At 36.4% G+C, this 12,706-nt stretch overlaps 2 protein-coding genes across 8 annotated transcripts; one reads left to right on the forward strand and one right to left on the reverse strand.

Moving 5' to 3' along the window:
* The first annotated feature begins 331 nt into the window (after positions 1 to 331).
* LOC147337411 (uncharacterized) lies at positions 332 to 5,985 on the forward strand. Of its 2 annotated transcripts, XM_086304901.1 has the most exons (7): positions 332 to 580; positions 1,801 to 2,474; positions 2,679 to 2,724; positions 2,799 to 2,890; positions 3,674 to 3,784; positions 4,389 to 4,665; positions 4,740 to 5,985. In XM_086304901.1, exons 1-7 carry the CDS (start codon positions 509 to 511, stop codon positions 4,944 to 4,946), a joined length of 1,479 nt encoding a protein of 492 aa, XP_086161027.1. In that variant the 5' UTR covers positions 332 to 508; the 3' UTR covers positions 4,947 to 5,985. The 2 variants fall into 2 exon arrangements, with proteins under 2 accessions (XP_086161027.1, XP_086161022.1); XM_086304896.1 differs by lacking the exons at positions 332 to 580; positions 2,679 to 2,724 and having other exon boundaries at positions 2,360 to 2,474.
* On the reverse strand, positions 5,457 to 12,309 carry LOC147337412 (G2/M phase-specific E3 ubiquitin-protein ligase-like). Of its 6 annotated transcripts, XM_086304853.1 has the most exons (16): positions 12,161 to 12,205; positions 11,941 to 11,998; positions 10,847 to 10,950; positions 10,479 to 10,553; positions 9,885 to 10,101; positions 9,498 to 9,573; positions 8,982 to 9,293; positions 8,773 to 8,854; positions 8,596 to 8,693; positions 8,142 to 8,339; positions 7,975 to 8,061; positions 7,566 to 7,819; positions 7,213 to 7,341; positions 7,011 to 7,148; positions 6,161 to 6,263; positions 5,457 to 5,891 (listed from the first exon to the last, which is right to left on the reverse strand). In XM_086304853.1, exons 2-16 carry the CDS (start codon positions 11,968 to 11,970, stop codon positions 5,674 to 5,676), a joined length of 2,121 nt encoding a protein of 706 aa, XP_086160979.1. In that variant the 5' UTR covers positions 11,971 to 11,998; positions 12,161 to 12,205; the 3' UTR covers positions 5,457 to 5,673. The 6 variants fall into 6 exon arrangements, with proteins under 6 accessions (XP_086160979.1, XP_086160973.1, XP_086160966.1 ...); XM_086304847.1 differs by having other exon boundaries at positions 8,596 to 8,690; positions 11,941 to 12,309; XM_086304840.1 differs by having other exon boundaries at positions 11,941 to 12,309.
* Between the last annotated feature and the right edge of the window lie 397 nt (positions 12,310 to 12,706).

Raw genomic sequence — 12,706 nt, forward strand, 5'->3', positions numbered from 1 at the left:
TGGAAGAAATATAGTATCATCAGAATTCAAGTATTTTTAGACATTGAATTTATGACACTGAATTTGTATCCTCCAAATTTCCCTGCAAAAATATTCACCTGCAAAAATTCACCTGCAAAAAATTCACCTGCAAAAATTCACCTGCAAAAAATTCACCTGCAAAAATTCACCTGAAAAAAATTCACCTGCAAAAAATTCACCTGCAAAAATTCAACTGCAAAAGTGATGAACTTTAATGACCCAAGCCAGAGCAATCAGCACCAGATCGAGTCGAGTGGCTCTCGGCCAATTAAATTACGCTGTTTGATCACATGACACAGTTAGCCAGCAGTTTGTCTCCTAAAAGAGAGCTGTTTAGAGGTGAGTGATTAAGTTTTTCTCCTAAATAGAGATCATTACAGAACGCCTAGTCCTACTTAAAATCCCATTTATTTTTATTTATTTTTTTATCATCTACTCGAACTAAGGAAAACGTTTGACTAACTCAAAGACAATTTCCACGCCTCCCATGCCTGTCTGCAGAAGCAGTTTTGAATTTAGGAGCGCCAAGATGGCAGCGGCAAACCCTGGCGGCTCTCCGGTGAGTATATATATTTTTTTATCTTCAAGTTTGTCTTTTGAAACCTTAATTTTATTTAAATCCGTTGCTCACGTATAAAGTACACAGACGGGGTCTTTGCTCAACTCGTCTGAGGCGTGTCTCACTAAGCGCTACATGCTAGCATCCTGCTAACCGAGCTACCCTTTACATGCTGTGCTTTAGAAAATAGGATACTCGTTAAAAAAATACTCCGCAGATATTGATAGATAGACGAACACTGCAAATATAATGTTGGAAACGAGAACGGCCTTTGGTGAAGGGGTAAAATACACCATGAATAAAGCCATAGAGTGAATGGCTGCCATGGTTGCAGAACAGCCTGATTTAATGACAAGAATGGGGAAGAGTGAGGTGAAGTGAACCAAAGCCACAAAACACGGTCAGACAAGGCGGCAAAAGGGCAGTGATCTGTCCGTCAGTGTGTGCTTTGGTGAACAAAAACTCCAGACCGGTAGCAGGAAGATGGGAGACTCGTGTTTCACTGGAATAGTGGTGAATTAAAACATCCTTTGTTGGGGACATTTCGGTGTAAATGCATCCATACAGGCAAGACAGAGGCAGACCAGACAGTGAAGAAAACAAGGCAAACATTAGAAACATTAAAACGGAAATATAGGATTGAGTTGAGGCCCTTGCAGGCTACCCACAATTTCCCCAAACTGAGCCACCCATTAAGAAATTCATTCTCACTGTTTCATAAACAAAAGGGATTAAATTTGACAATATCAAATTTAATTTTCTGACCTTTTCATAAATGAAACACGCTGCCAGGCAATCTGTTTTCGTTTTTTTTCATCCATTCAGAGTATTCGTTGGGAACACTGAACTCAATAATCATTTCCAGCTTTCTTCATTAAGTTTTGGTTTGGCTTTGTTCTCAAAAACATTTAAATAAAACAGATAAAATAGAAAATAAAGCTTTTTCTCTTGCGAGCTCAATTTTTACTGTGCTATTAAAACAAAAGATGTAAGAAAATAATAAATAAAATCCTAACCAGAAAATCAAAATACTGCAACAAATGGCATGAATTAAAAAATATACTTTTTTCAAAGAACCATAAGGAAATATGATAAAATAAACATTGGAATCTTATAGCCTAAGAATATTCAGTTAACGTAACTAACCTTGTGTTTTTAACTCACTTTTTGTTGGTGATTTAAAAATTACAAAAATAATTCTACTTTTTCCTCTCCTTTAGGATCTTCTCCTACATCATATTCTTCTGAGACTGCGTTCACGTTTAGAACATTGTCTTGAACACCTTCCCCTGGATCTGGACTTTTTAGATTTCATTTGCACCCAGGAACTAGTTTTTCTACAAGCTTTGTCTGGTCAAGTTCAGGTTTGCCCTGTCCTCTTAGATGCATTATGTAGTTTACATACTCTGATAAACAGAGAAAAGGATAAAATGAATCTACATAGTGCTGTCATTCAGTTTGAGTGGGGACCTACTGGGCGACTAAGAATGGCTCTTTCCCCCCATCATCTTAACAGTCTTCTGGAACTGAACTTGTCCATCCCAGCCATTGCTAAAATTTTGGGAATGTCAAGAAGCACAGTATTCCGACGCATGAATGAGTTCAATCTTTCAGTCAAAGCACTCTATAGCAGCCTGTCAGATGAAGAGTTGGACCAATGCATTACAGACATAAAATCCAGGCAGCCTCACGCTGGATACCGGATGGTGAAAGCACTTCTTCAGGCCAGAGGACACAGAGTCCAGTACCAAAGGGTTAGAAGTTCTATGCACCGTGTTGACACAGCTGGTGTTGTGTCAAGGATGTTTTCCTTGGGATGCATTGCTCGACGTGCTTATTCCGTCCCAGGACCACAGTCTCTAATGCATATTGACACAAATCACAAACTGATACGGTAAATTATTTGATCTTTTGAAGTGAAAGATATTCCTGAGAATTTTTTCATCTGCAAATGTTCAGAACTGTATTTTGTTATCTTACTCGTTACTATATTTGCATCTGGACATACATAAATTACATCTTGCATTGCTTACATTTAAACACTTCAAAGTGATAATTCAAAAACTGATAAAAAAAACATTTTGTTTTCCCCATTCAGCTATAACATTGTGATCTTTGGAGGTATTGATGGCTTTTCTCGTAAGGTAAGTTTAGTTTAGTAAGTAAATCAAATGTAATATTTACATGGAAGTTTCCCATTGTTCTTTTTCCTATAAAGATTATGTATCTCGGTGCTGCTTCCAACAATCTGGCATCAACAACACTGGCATTCTTCCAAAAATCAATCGAGAAGTTTGGTTTTCCTCTCAGGTAATAAGTGATGCATTTTATTATGGGTTAGGTATTTTCTTACATACCTTTTGTAAGACTACATTTGGATATTTCATTAAAAGTTGTTTAAGATGATTCTAACTTGCCTCAATATATATATCTCTAATTTCAAATGATTGTTATGGTGACTTGGGGATATTTAAGAATAAAAAAAAATTAATTCAACACCTTTACCAAACACTGCTGTTATGTAATTGGATACAAGGGGTGAGATAGTAATATTTTGCCTCCTTGGCTGTAACTCCCTGACATTACAAGGGTAATCATTTTATGATGTCGGGTTCAGTGTTACACCATGATTTCAAATTCAATATCATCATCAATAAGAATTAGTATTATCATTTCAGAGTTGTAGGTAACCACTTTTAAATGCCATAGACTACTTATTTGTTTAATTTGATGTAAATATTTTTGCAAAAATATTCTAAAAATTGTCTCCTTACACAGATCATAATGATACAAGATGGCACTTGCGTAATTTCCAACAAATACAATAAATCTAAGTAATTACTACTAACCTGTGAAATCCTGAAAAATGTTTTAACAGCTGTGTTAAATTAAACTTCATACTGACACATGCTGGAAAGTGCATTCATGAGACAATTTTTCTGATGCATTCAAGAGCAGTAGCAATGAAAGATTTTAAGGATTCTTTTACAATTTGTTTTTCAAACTTTGCTTAAGGCATATACTGTTCTTTATTATCAGATCTAAGTTTGTTTAAAGCTTCGAATGTTTTGGGGTACGATTCTTTGTTTTCAGGGTTCGTGGCGACCACGGAGGGGAAAATGTGGAGGTTGCACGGCTGATGTTTACTGTTCGTGGCACAGGAAGAGGCAGTTTCATTTCAGGAAAGAGTGTGCACAATCAAAGGTTTGTTCTCATAAAATACTGTCCACCTCAAATGTTTCTGACATAAGATGGAAGGTGTTGCATCTTTATTTCCATTATTTAAAAATACATACATTTAAAGGGTATAGTTTTATGAAAGTTTTACAGTAAAATGTCTTTAGAGAACAGTGCCCTATCCAGCATGATATACTTTCTGATATGTATCAGGTGTTCCTTTTTTTTTTTTTTTTTTTTTTTTTGGCAGTTTTTGTTGTTTTTTTCCTTCAATTTCCATTACTTACCCCTCAAGGAAGAAAATATTGGACAGGTCCTACAAACCCCAAAGAGCCTTCAGGAATGTGCCCTATTTTTTAGTTATTCACGCACCTTTTCCAGTCTGTTCCTTCCTTCCATGAATGTTCATTCTGTGTTAATGGTCTGGTTGTCATCTCATGTTGCCACTGATCATTACAACCCTTTTGGCACATTTTAAGTGATATGCCTGGGTCCTTCCTACATGCCCTGATAATGTATTATTACTGTTGTCATGCACACATTTCATGTAGGGTTAGAAACAAGCAGGGAATTTGTCATACACACCAAGAAAAGCCATACCTAATTAAATATTTTTTATATATTATTTCAGAATAGAGCGACTGTGGAGAGACCTCTGGGTGGCCGTTACATGCATTTACTACGATGTTCTTCACAACCTTGAGGAAGAGGGCCTTCTTGACATTTCAAATGTTGCACACCTCTTTTGCTGCCATTACGTCTTTCTTCCTCGACTGGAGGATGATTTGAATACATTTTGCAGTGGATGGGACAACCATCCACTGCGAACAGAAAACAACATGAGTCCCAACCAGCTGTGGGAGTTGGGTCACAGATATCACCCTGTTCCTGTTCCAGAAAACACACAGGTAAAGGTGCACATTTTTAGTACTCTGATTCCTATATACAATTATTCTTTCCTAATTTTGCTTGTTCGTTGCAGGGCTTCCAGATTCCAGACATTGACTGGGAGGACAGTGGCCTATCTTGCCATAACCATTCAAGCATTGTTGTTCCGAACACTGACTGTCCATTGACAGAAGAACAAATGACAACTTTACAGGGCGTTGTTAATCCAAGAGCGGCATCCCAGTCCTTTGGTGCGGACATGTACATTATGGCTGTTCAGTTTTGTCAGCAATTCATTTAGAATAGGAAAGCTACATACAGTTGCAGGAAAAAGTTTGTGTATCTTGTTGAATTTCATTAATTTCTGCACAATTTGGTCATGAAATGTAATCGGATCTTCATCACGGACATCTGGACAATCAGTCTGCTTAAACTAAACCAACTCAAAGAATTTTCAAGGATTTTTTCATTAACATAATTGTGTATAAGCAGTTCTGATTATTGTGACTTTGGTCATGAAATGGGATCTGATCTTCAAATTGTGCTGAAATCTGAGATTACACAGGGTTCACCAACTGTTTCAAGCTATAAACTTCGCTATAAGTAACAATTTTTAGTAAAGCTTCGTAATGTAAACACTGAAGAATTAGGAGAGAGGGAACTTAAAAATATTGATTCACTCAGAAAACTAAATAGAAACTGCTTGTCAGTTTGAATGTTATGTTGTAAAGCAATATTTGACTGAAGGCTGATGGTTGGAATGTTTCAAAATTAATACAGCAATGTAAGTCAATCTTGTCCTTTTATTTTGATCAAGATGCATGCAAGATGTCATTGACAAGGTAAACTTTCAAGACATTAACAGTTTTAAAAACTACTTAAAGGCATTTTCAACCGAGAACTGAACCAAGAACCAATGTTGCCTGCACAGAGTAAATGGCATCAGAGAGGCCCAGTAGATGTGAACATTTATATTCCAAATCTTAAACAGAGACTTGTACACCACTACCTTGCATTATGGGAATGACTCAAATGAGTCCAAACCCTGAGTGGCAGGTTTCAGAGCAGGCAATGAGGTCTTCCTTAAAAGTTAAATAGTCCTTGTAGTGGTATGGAATGCGCAAGGTCTCATAGCAGGTGGCAGCAGTTGGATGTCTGCCATCCACTAGCTCCACTGTGAGACTTTTTGGCACAATCTCCCATCCAGTCCAGAATTTTAGGACATTTGTCAGCTCACTTGGTGTTGCTGTGAAGAAAAAAGAGGTTTAACAACCTTGAAAAAAATCCAACCAATATATTTTTAACATTACAATAATATTGGTATTCTACGGAGCCCCGCAGGGGACACGGGAGAAAAAAAAAATTAAGACGGACTTTTGCGAGATCTCGCAAAAACAAACTCGGGATCTCGCAAAAGTATTGCGAGATCTCGCAAAAGTCCGTCTTAATTTTTTTTTCTCCCATGTCCCCTGCGGGGCTCCGTAGTATTCCCCTCCTGCAACATGGCAAACCTACCATTTAGAATAAAATGCCTCATGTAGCCTGTGATTCGGCATTTATTTTGAAGAGGACAGTCATCATCTTCATCTTCTGGCCACACGATCCGCTGAAGAAGGACCTGTAACAGAACAAAGTATACCCTTAAAAATACTGCTGCACATTTTTCAGATTTCCATGGATTTTGTCTCTTCTTGTTTTGGGGAGTTCCCTTCCCTATAGCCATATTTTATCTAATTAGTCACACCTGTTCTTAGCTCACTATCACCCACTTAGCCTTATGGTCCATGACTTGATTTCTTGAATAAATTTCTATAATAATCCATGTTTTGTGCTTTTTGTGTTCACTTGGATCCCCAAACCTCTACATAGTTTTGACTGTATCTTAAAAGAAGAAACTGTCTCAAACAAAAAATGAAAATAGAAATTAAAATTTTTTTTTTTTTCAAATTCAAACAACAGTAATGGCTAAATATATAATTAGAAAATGTGTATTACCAAATAATTACTAATGTATTTTAGTCATTATGTCTTTTTCAAATCTACAAAATCGTTTTCTATATGTAAATCATGCTTTTCGAGCAGTTTTATTTTTACAGGACTAAAGAAAAACTGCTGTAAAGATGTATGGTCCACAAGAATATGTTCATTTTTAGTATTTGTGCATTTTATTTGTAAAAATGAATACAGCTTTGTTATGGTAAGTTTATTATTTGATACATAATTCTTGGTAAATGCCAAATTAAAATTGCAATTTTTTCACTTTGTAGAATGACTCAAGTCTTCATAGTTTGCTTTGGACTACATTTTCTACAACGCACAGTAAAATGTTATTAATGAATACAGTATTTAGGAACACAAAATTTACCTCAGGATTCACAGCAGCCAACTCTTGTGGAAAGAGTAAGGGCACCGTGTCAGGTCGCTGGGTCAGCAGGGTCCACATATGGGTTTCTTTAAGTCCCCTTCTCAGCTGTTTTATCGACCTCATCACTCTTCCAATGACCTAAGGAAAAACGTTAACTAAACAGTAACACAGAAATATTTTACTTACTTTTCAATTCACTCACAGAATGGAGTAATAATTTCTCAAACAGCCATCTCCTGTTGTTCTCTGTCAAGGGGGGGAGGTCCCATGCATATGCCAGATCCTGAACACGTTTTCTCTCTTCATCCGACAGCTTGGATTGCCCTTCAAGCTGTAACCCATAAGACAGTAATTCAGACAGAAACAAGAACTATAAATTCCTAATTCCTCATACATAAAATTTTTAAAAAAAGACAAGTTTAAAGTCTCAGACCATGTCTCAATGGCAGAGTTTTTGATCTAGAACAATTTTAAAGGATTAGTCTAGGTTAGACATGTTTATAACTCATACGGGGCAATGTATAAACGTTTCCTCATTTAAACATAAAAACCTACAAGCTGAATTGTCCCTCTCAGGTCTAGATCTGGACAGTCCTCGGGTGTAACGGTGGCAGTTTCAGGACTACCACCAAGTAGGACATGCACAACGGCTGGGCTAAGTCCAGATAGGCATGGGCCTCCATGAAGAAAGGAGTGCCCTACCATCCTCCCTGCCATAAGGAACATATCACTCTCCACAAGAAAGTGAGCTGCTGATGGTATGTAATGGCCTGGCTCTCCCTCAAAAAGTGGAGTAACATTAGAGTTTGCTATGAGATAAATGAAAAGAAAGGAAAAAAAAAAAAAGAAGATTACTTACACACAATACAGAGGTTTTCACAAAATAAAGAGACAATTAACTTGTGAAAAGTTATACAATATAATGATCATCAAACATAGGTACGGTCAACCAAAACAAACTAACCAAAATTGATGCAAAAACCAGACATCAGCTTCTCCATGCATGTTGATAAGAAAAAACGTATTACTCCTTGTCCGATAGCTGTATCCCCTGTTAGATCACCAAAATAAAATAATGAATACAAATAATTATTTCAAGATATATTTATGTATCATTTTCAGAAAATTTACCCTCAAGCCTGCACTCCAAGGGACGTGCCCATTCAACATTGGGTCTCTTGTAGAATGAGATGAGGGCCATGTCCTGATCAGCTACACTTTGTCTGATGTCCATTGTGAGACGTAATGGGCTCTCCATTTCATGCATGTCCAAAGCATTCTTTGCACATTCATATATGGCCTTTGAAGAGTCCAAAACAGTTAACCAGCCTAAAAGAAAATAGAGGTGATTATAATTGGATATAGTCTGTATATCAAGTTCTATCTAGATACTATTACAAAAAGATTATGTTTTATCCTTTGAAGGATTGTCTAAAGTAGTTTGAATATGAGGCTATCAAAAATAAGAAATCCATTGAATGGATACAAACTAATGGTTTGATTTCCGGGAATTGTTCACATTAGCTGTTGATTGTTACTAATCAACACCTTCCTTACATAACCTGTGACTAAATGATTGACCTACCATCCCTGACTTCACAAGTAGTTCCAGATGGTCCTGGCATATCTGCTAGCCCTTCCTCAATTATTGTATCTTCATGCCCCTTTTCATTTCGTGAGCTACTATCAAAATATGTTGTTAAATTTCATTCAAGGCTTAAATCCAATGACAATAAAATTTGCAATTTTTGTTGCTAAATACCTTTCTCCACATGAAGAGGCATGCAGCTCAATGAGGTCAGAGTGAAACATATCTGTGCAGACAGGACACTGCTGCAATGGTGCTGTTGTGCAATAAATTTTAAAGGACAAAGTTTAATTTTTTTAACATTTAATTTTTCCTTCTAGCTAGCTCTTAACACTTTATGTTTTTGGGTAATATGTTAGTATGAAATTGTCAAAAAAACCTACATTCCTTTTCTGTAGGTTCATCACCATCTAAATTCACCACAGTACTTTCACTGGGAGTTTCCAAAGGAGGACAGGATTTTAGGTGTTCTGACAGAAGTTGCAGTGGAACACCTATGCCACACTTCTGGCATTTTGCTTTTGGCATGCATCTGAAGGACTCATCGCTTAGTGGTACAGGGTCATTGCTAAGTTCCTCTTGAATAGGAGCAATATATACATTTTTACCCCCACGACTGGCAGCCTTTAGGATTGTCCCTGTATAGCCAATATCAGCTGGAGGAACCAGAGAGAGTTTTCGGCTTCCCCAACCACCTGTATAAAAGCAAATTGCAGCAGATTATTCTGATCATGAAATATATCCAATGCCTCAAGAAAAGTGAAAAAGAAAAGTATCTTCAAAACTACTCAGAATTAGGAATTCACAACATGCGGTGAAAAGGAACTTGTCTTAAAAGTACTTATTAAACAGCAGGATCAGTTTCTAGTTTAATTACACAGTGCAGAATTCATACACACCCCCAGGTTTGAACAGCAGCCAGCCACCTGTTACCTCCTTCAGTTTGGGAAACAAATCATTCAGGGCGTCCCTTAACTGAAAGCAATAATACAAATACAATCTCTGAGTCCAAATAAATTACACATTTAACATTAATTATACCCCTGTATATACTAAGAAACGGTAAAAGAACCATGCATTTACAGTGCAAACTGGATATTATAAAAAAATCTTTTTCAATCCAAAATTTACAGTTACATTTTCATGATTAATGATGAATATCCAATAATAATATTATTCTTTGTAAATGCCACCTGTGACTTGCAGTGATGGTCACCTTCAATAACACTTTTATTAAGCGAAAACTTCTCAGTTTTGATCAGTGAATAAAAAGAATAAGTTTATACCTCTTCATGTGTTGTGCTCTCATCAAGATGTGCTGTTCTTTGACCCATCCCTGCCTGTGTGTGGATATATTTTTCATGTTCTGTTGGGGTCTTCTCCATTTGTTTTGGGAGCAAATAAAATACCACTTCAAGAGGTTTAGGCTTCTTAGCAGGCACCAGAGATGTAGCAGGGAATCGCCTTTTCCCCTTTCCTCTTGAGAAAATACCAGGAAAAGACCTGTCCCAAACATTTTAACAAAATTATTTAAAAGCGACTATTATGAAATGCTTTTTTAGTTTGTTTATACAAATTCAACACAGCACTAACACTGCAGTATACACAGAAACACGGAAATATAATAAAAATAATAATAATAATAATAATAATAGCAGCACCCGAAAAACACAAACATTCAAAAATAAACCAAAACATCAGAACTCAAAATACTGGGTCGAAACGAGCCAGATCCGTGACAGACTCAGAACTACCAAAAGTATATTTTTATGTGATTGACTGTTGTTGTAATTCAAGCCCTGAGTGTAGAGCAGGTAAGATATAAAGTTCCATCCTAAATTCCATGCTCATGCTGAGTGTTTAGTTTATGACTTTTTCACCTGGTCATTTCTTGCTGAAGGGATGGTCTTTCAGGGTTGACCAAGCTGGTACCCTGGCCACCTTGACTCTGTTCTCTGCAAGAAATAAAATCATATTCTCATGTGTGTGTGTGTGTATATATATATATATATATATATATATATATATATATATATATATATATATATATATATATATATACACACACACACATATATATACACACACACACATATATATATATATATGTATATGTGTGTGTGTATATATATATATATATATATATATATATATATATATATATATATATATATATATATATATATATATATATATATATCTCAATTTAGTTGAATGTAGGATTGACTCATAAGTCTTGCTAAAGTACCTTGTATTCTGATTCATCGCAGCAGCAACAGCAGGAGTTTGGTTGGATGATGTAAGCAACTGCAGCAAGTGTCTTGCTGACCGAATAATTTCATCCTGCATAATCTGAAACGAACACATAAAGACAGAAACAATTTATAAATTAACGTTCGATAAAATCTAAGAATGTATCATTTATTAGATAACAATATGAATATGTCTAACAAAAAACTTGTGTGGAGCGAAGTTACATTCAATCAAGATGGTCTGGCATGCTACAACTTTATAGTTGTTAAATTCTGGGTACAAGTATACATACCCATCTTGTACATGTTTATTATTATTATAATTATTATTATCCTACCCAATTACATGTTTCTTTTAATCGGAGTATGCTGTTTTAATGACTTTACAATATCATTTACATTGCGTTCCTTACATTTTCCCAAATTGTATGTTATATTAATCCTATATTTCCGTTTTAATATTTCTAATGTTTGCCTTGTTTTCTTCCCTGTCTGGTCTGCCTCTGTCTTGCCTGTATGGATGCATTTACACCGAAATGTCCCCAACAAAGGATGTTTTAATTCACCACTATTCCAGTGAAACACGAGTCTCCCATCTTCCTGCTACCGGTCTGGAGTTTTTGTTCACCAAAGCACACACCAACTTCATACTGACGGACAGATCACTGCCCTTTTGCCGCCTTGTCTGACCGTGTTTTGTGGCTTTGGTTCACTTCACCTCACTCTTCCCCATTCTTGTCATTAAATCAGGCTGTTCTGCAACCATGGCAGCCATTCACTCTATGGCTTTATTCATGGTGTATTTTACCCCTTCACCAAAGGCCGTTCTCATTTCCAACATTATATTTGCAGTGTTCGTCTATCTATCAATATCTGCGGAGTATTTTTTTAACGAGTATCCTATTTTCTAAAGCACAGCATGTAAAGGGTAGCTCGGTTAGCAGGATGCTAGCATGTAGCGCTTAGTGAGACACGCCTCAGACGAGTTGAGCAAAGACCCCGTCTGTGTACTTTATACGTGAGCAACGGATTTAAATAAAATTAAGGTTTCAAAAGACAAACTTGAAGATAAAAAAATATATATACTCACCGGAGAGCCGCCAGGGTTTGCCGCTGCCATCTTGGCGCTCCTAAATTCAAAACTGCTTCTGCAGACAGGCATGGGAGGCGTGGAAATTGTCTTTGAGTTAGTCAAACGTTTTCCTTAGTTCGAGTAGATGATAAAAAAATAAATAAAAATAAATGGGATTTTAAGTAGGACTAGGCGTTCTGTAATGATCTCTATTTAGGAGAAAAACTTAATCACTCACCTCTAAACAGCTCTCTTTTAGGAGACAAACTGCTGGCTAACGGTGTCATGTGATCAAACAGCGTAATTTAATTGGCCGAGAGCCACTCGACTCGATCTGGTGCTGATTGCTCTGGCTTGGGTCATTAAAGTTCATCACTTTTGCAGTTGAATTTTTGCAGGTGAATTTTTGCAGGTGAATTTTTTGCAGGTGAATTTTTTGCAGGTGAATTTTTTTCAGGTGAATTTTTGCAGGTGAATTTTTTGCAGGTGAATTTTTGCAGGTGAATTTTTGCAGGTGAATATTTTTGCAGGGAAATTTGGAGGATAAAAATTCAGTGTCATAAATTCAATGTCTAAAAATACTTGAATTCTGATGATACTATATTTCTTCCATACAAGGTGCGTTCCCTTCACTTCCTTCCCCTGTTTTTTCACCAGTTCTTTGTGTTCGTAATGTTCAAATTTTGCAGTTAGTGGTCTTAGATCTTTAATTTTTGGTGGACTCCGTAAAAAAAGATCTGAGCGACTGTCATAAAGGCCTAATGTTTGTTCAGGACTGTAAGTA

This window comes from Aulonocara sp. 'chitande type north' Nkhata Bay, linkage group LG2 (assembly GCF_057382095.1).
Source record: "Aulonocara sp. 'chitande type north' Nkhata Bay isolate Kocher_YH1m ecotype deep benthic linkage group LG2, A_spYH_male_GT1.1, whole genome shotgun sequence".
In the NCBI taxonomy this organism is placed as follows: domain Eukaryota; kingdom Metazoa; phylum Chordata; class Actinopteri; order Cichliformes; family Cichlidae; genus Aulonocara; species Aulonocara sp. 'chitande type north' Nkhata Bay.

Bases quoted from the DNA above. Each gene is read 5' to 3' on its own strand.
- LOC147337412 (XM_086304840.1), bottom strand. From the start codon at position 12,012: ATGCCTGTCTGCAGAAGCAGTTTTGAATTTAGGAGCGCCAAGATGGCA. The intron at 8,855-8,981 runs GTAGGTTTTTTT...ATTGCACAACAG, and splicing joins TGAACCTACAGAAAAGGAAT to CACCATTGCAGCAGTGTCCT. The intron at 8,694-8,772 runs GTATTTAGCAAC...ATATTTTGATAG, and splicing joins GCCTCTTCATGTGGAGAAAG to TAGCTCACGAAATGAAAAGG.
- LOC147337411 (XM_086304901.1), top strand. From the start codon at position 509: ATGCCTGTCTGCAGAAGCAGTTTTGAATTTAGGAGCGCCAAGATGGCA. The intron at 2,725-2,798 runs GTAAGTTTAGTT...TTTCCTATAAAG, and splicing joins TTGATGGCTTTTCTCGTAAG to ATTATGTATCTCGGTGCTGC. The intron at 3,785-4,388 runs GTTTGTTCTCAT...ATATTATTTCAG, and splicing joins AAGAGTGTGCACAATCAAAG to AATAGAGCGACTGTGGAGAG.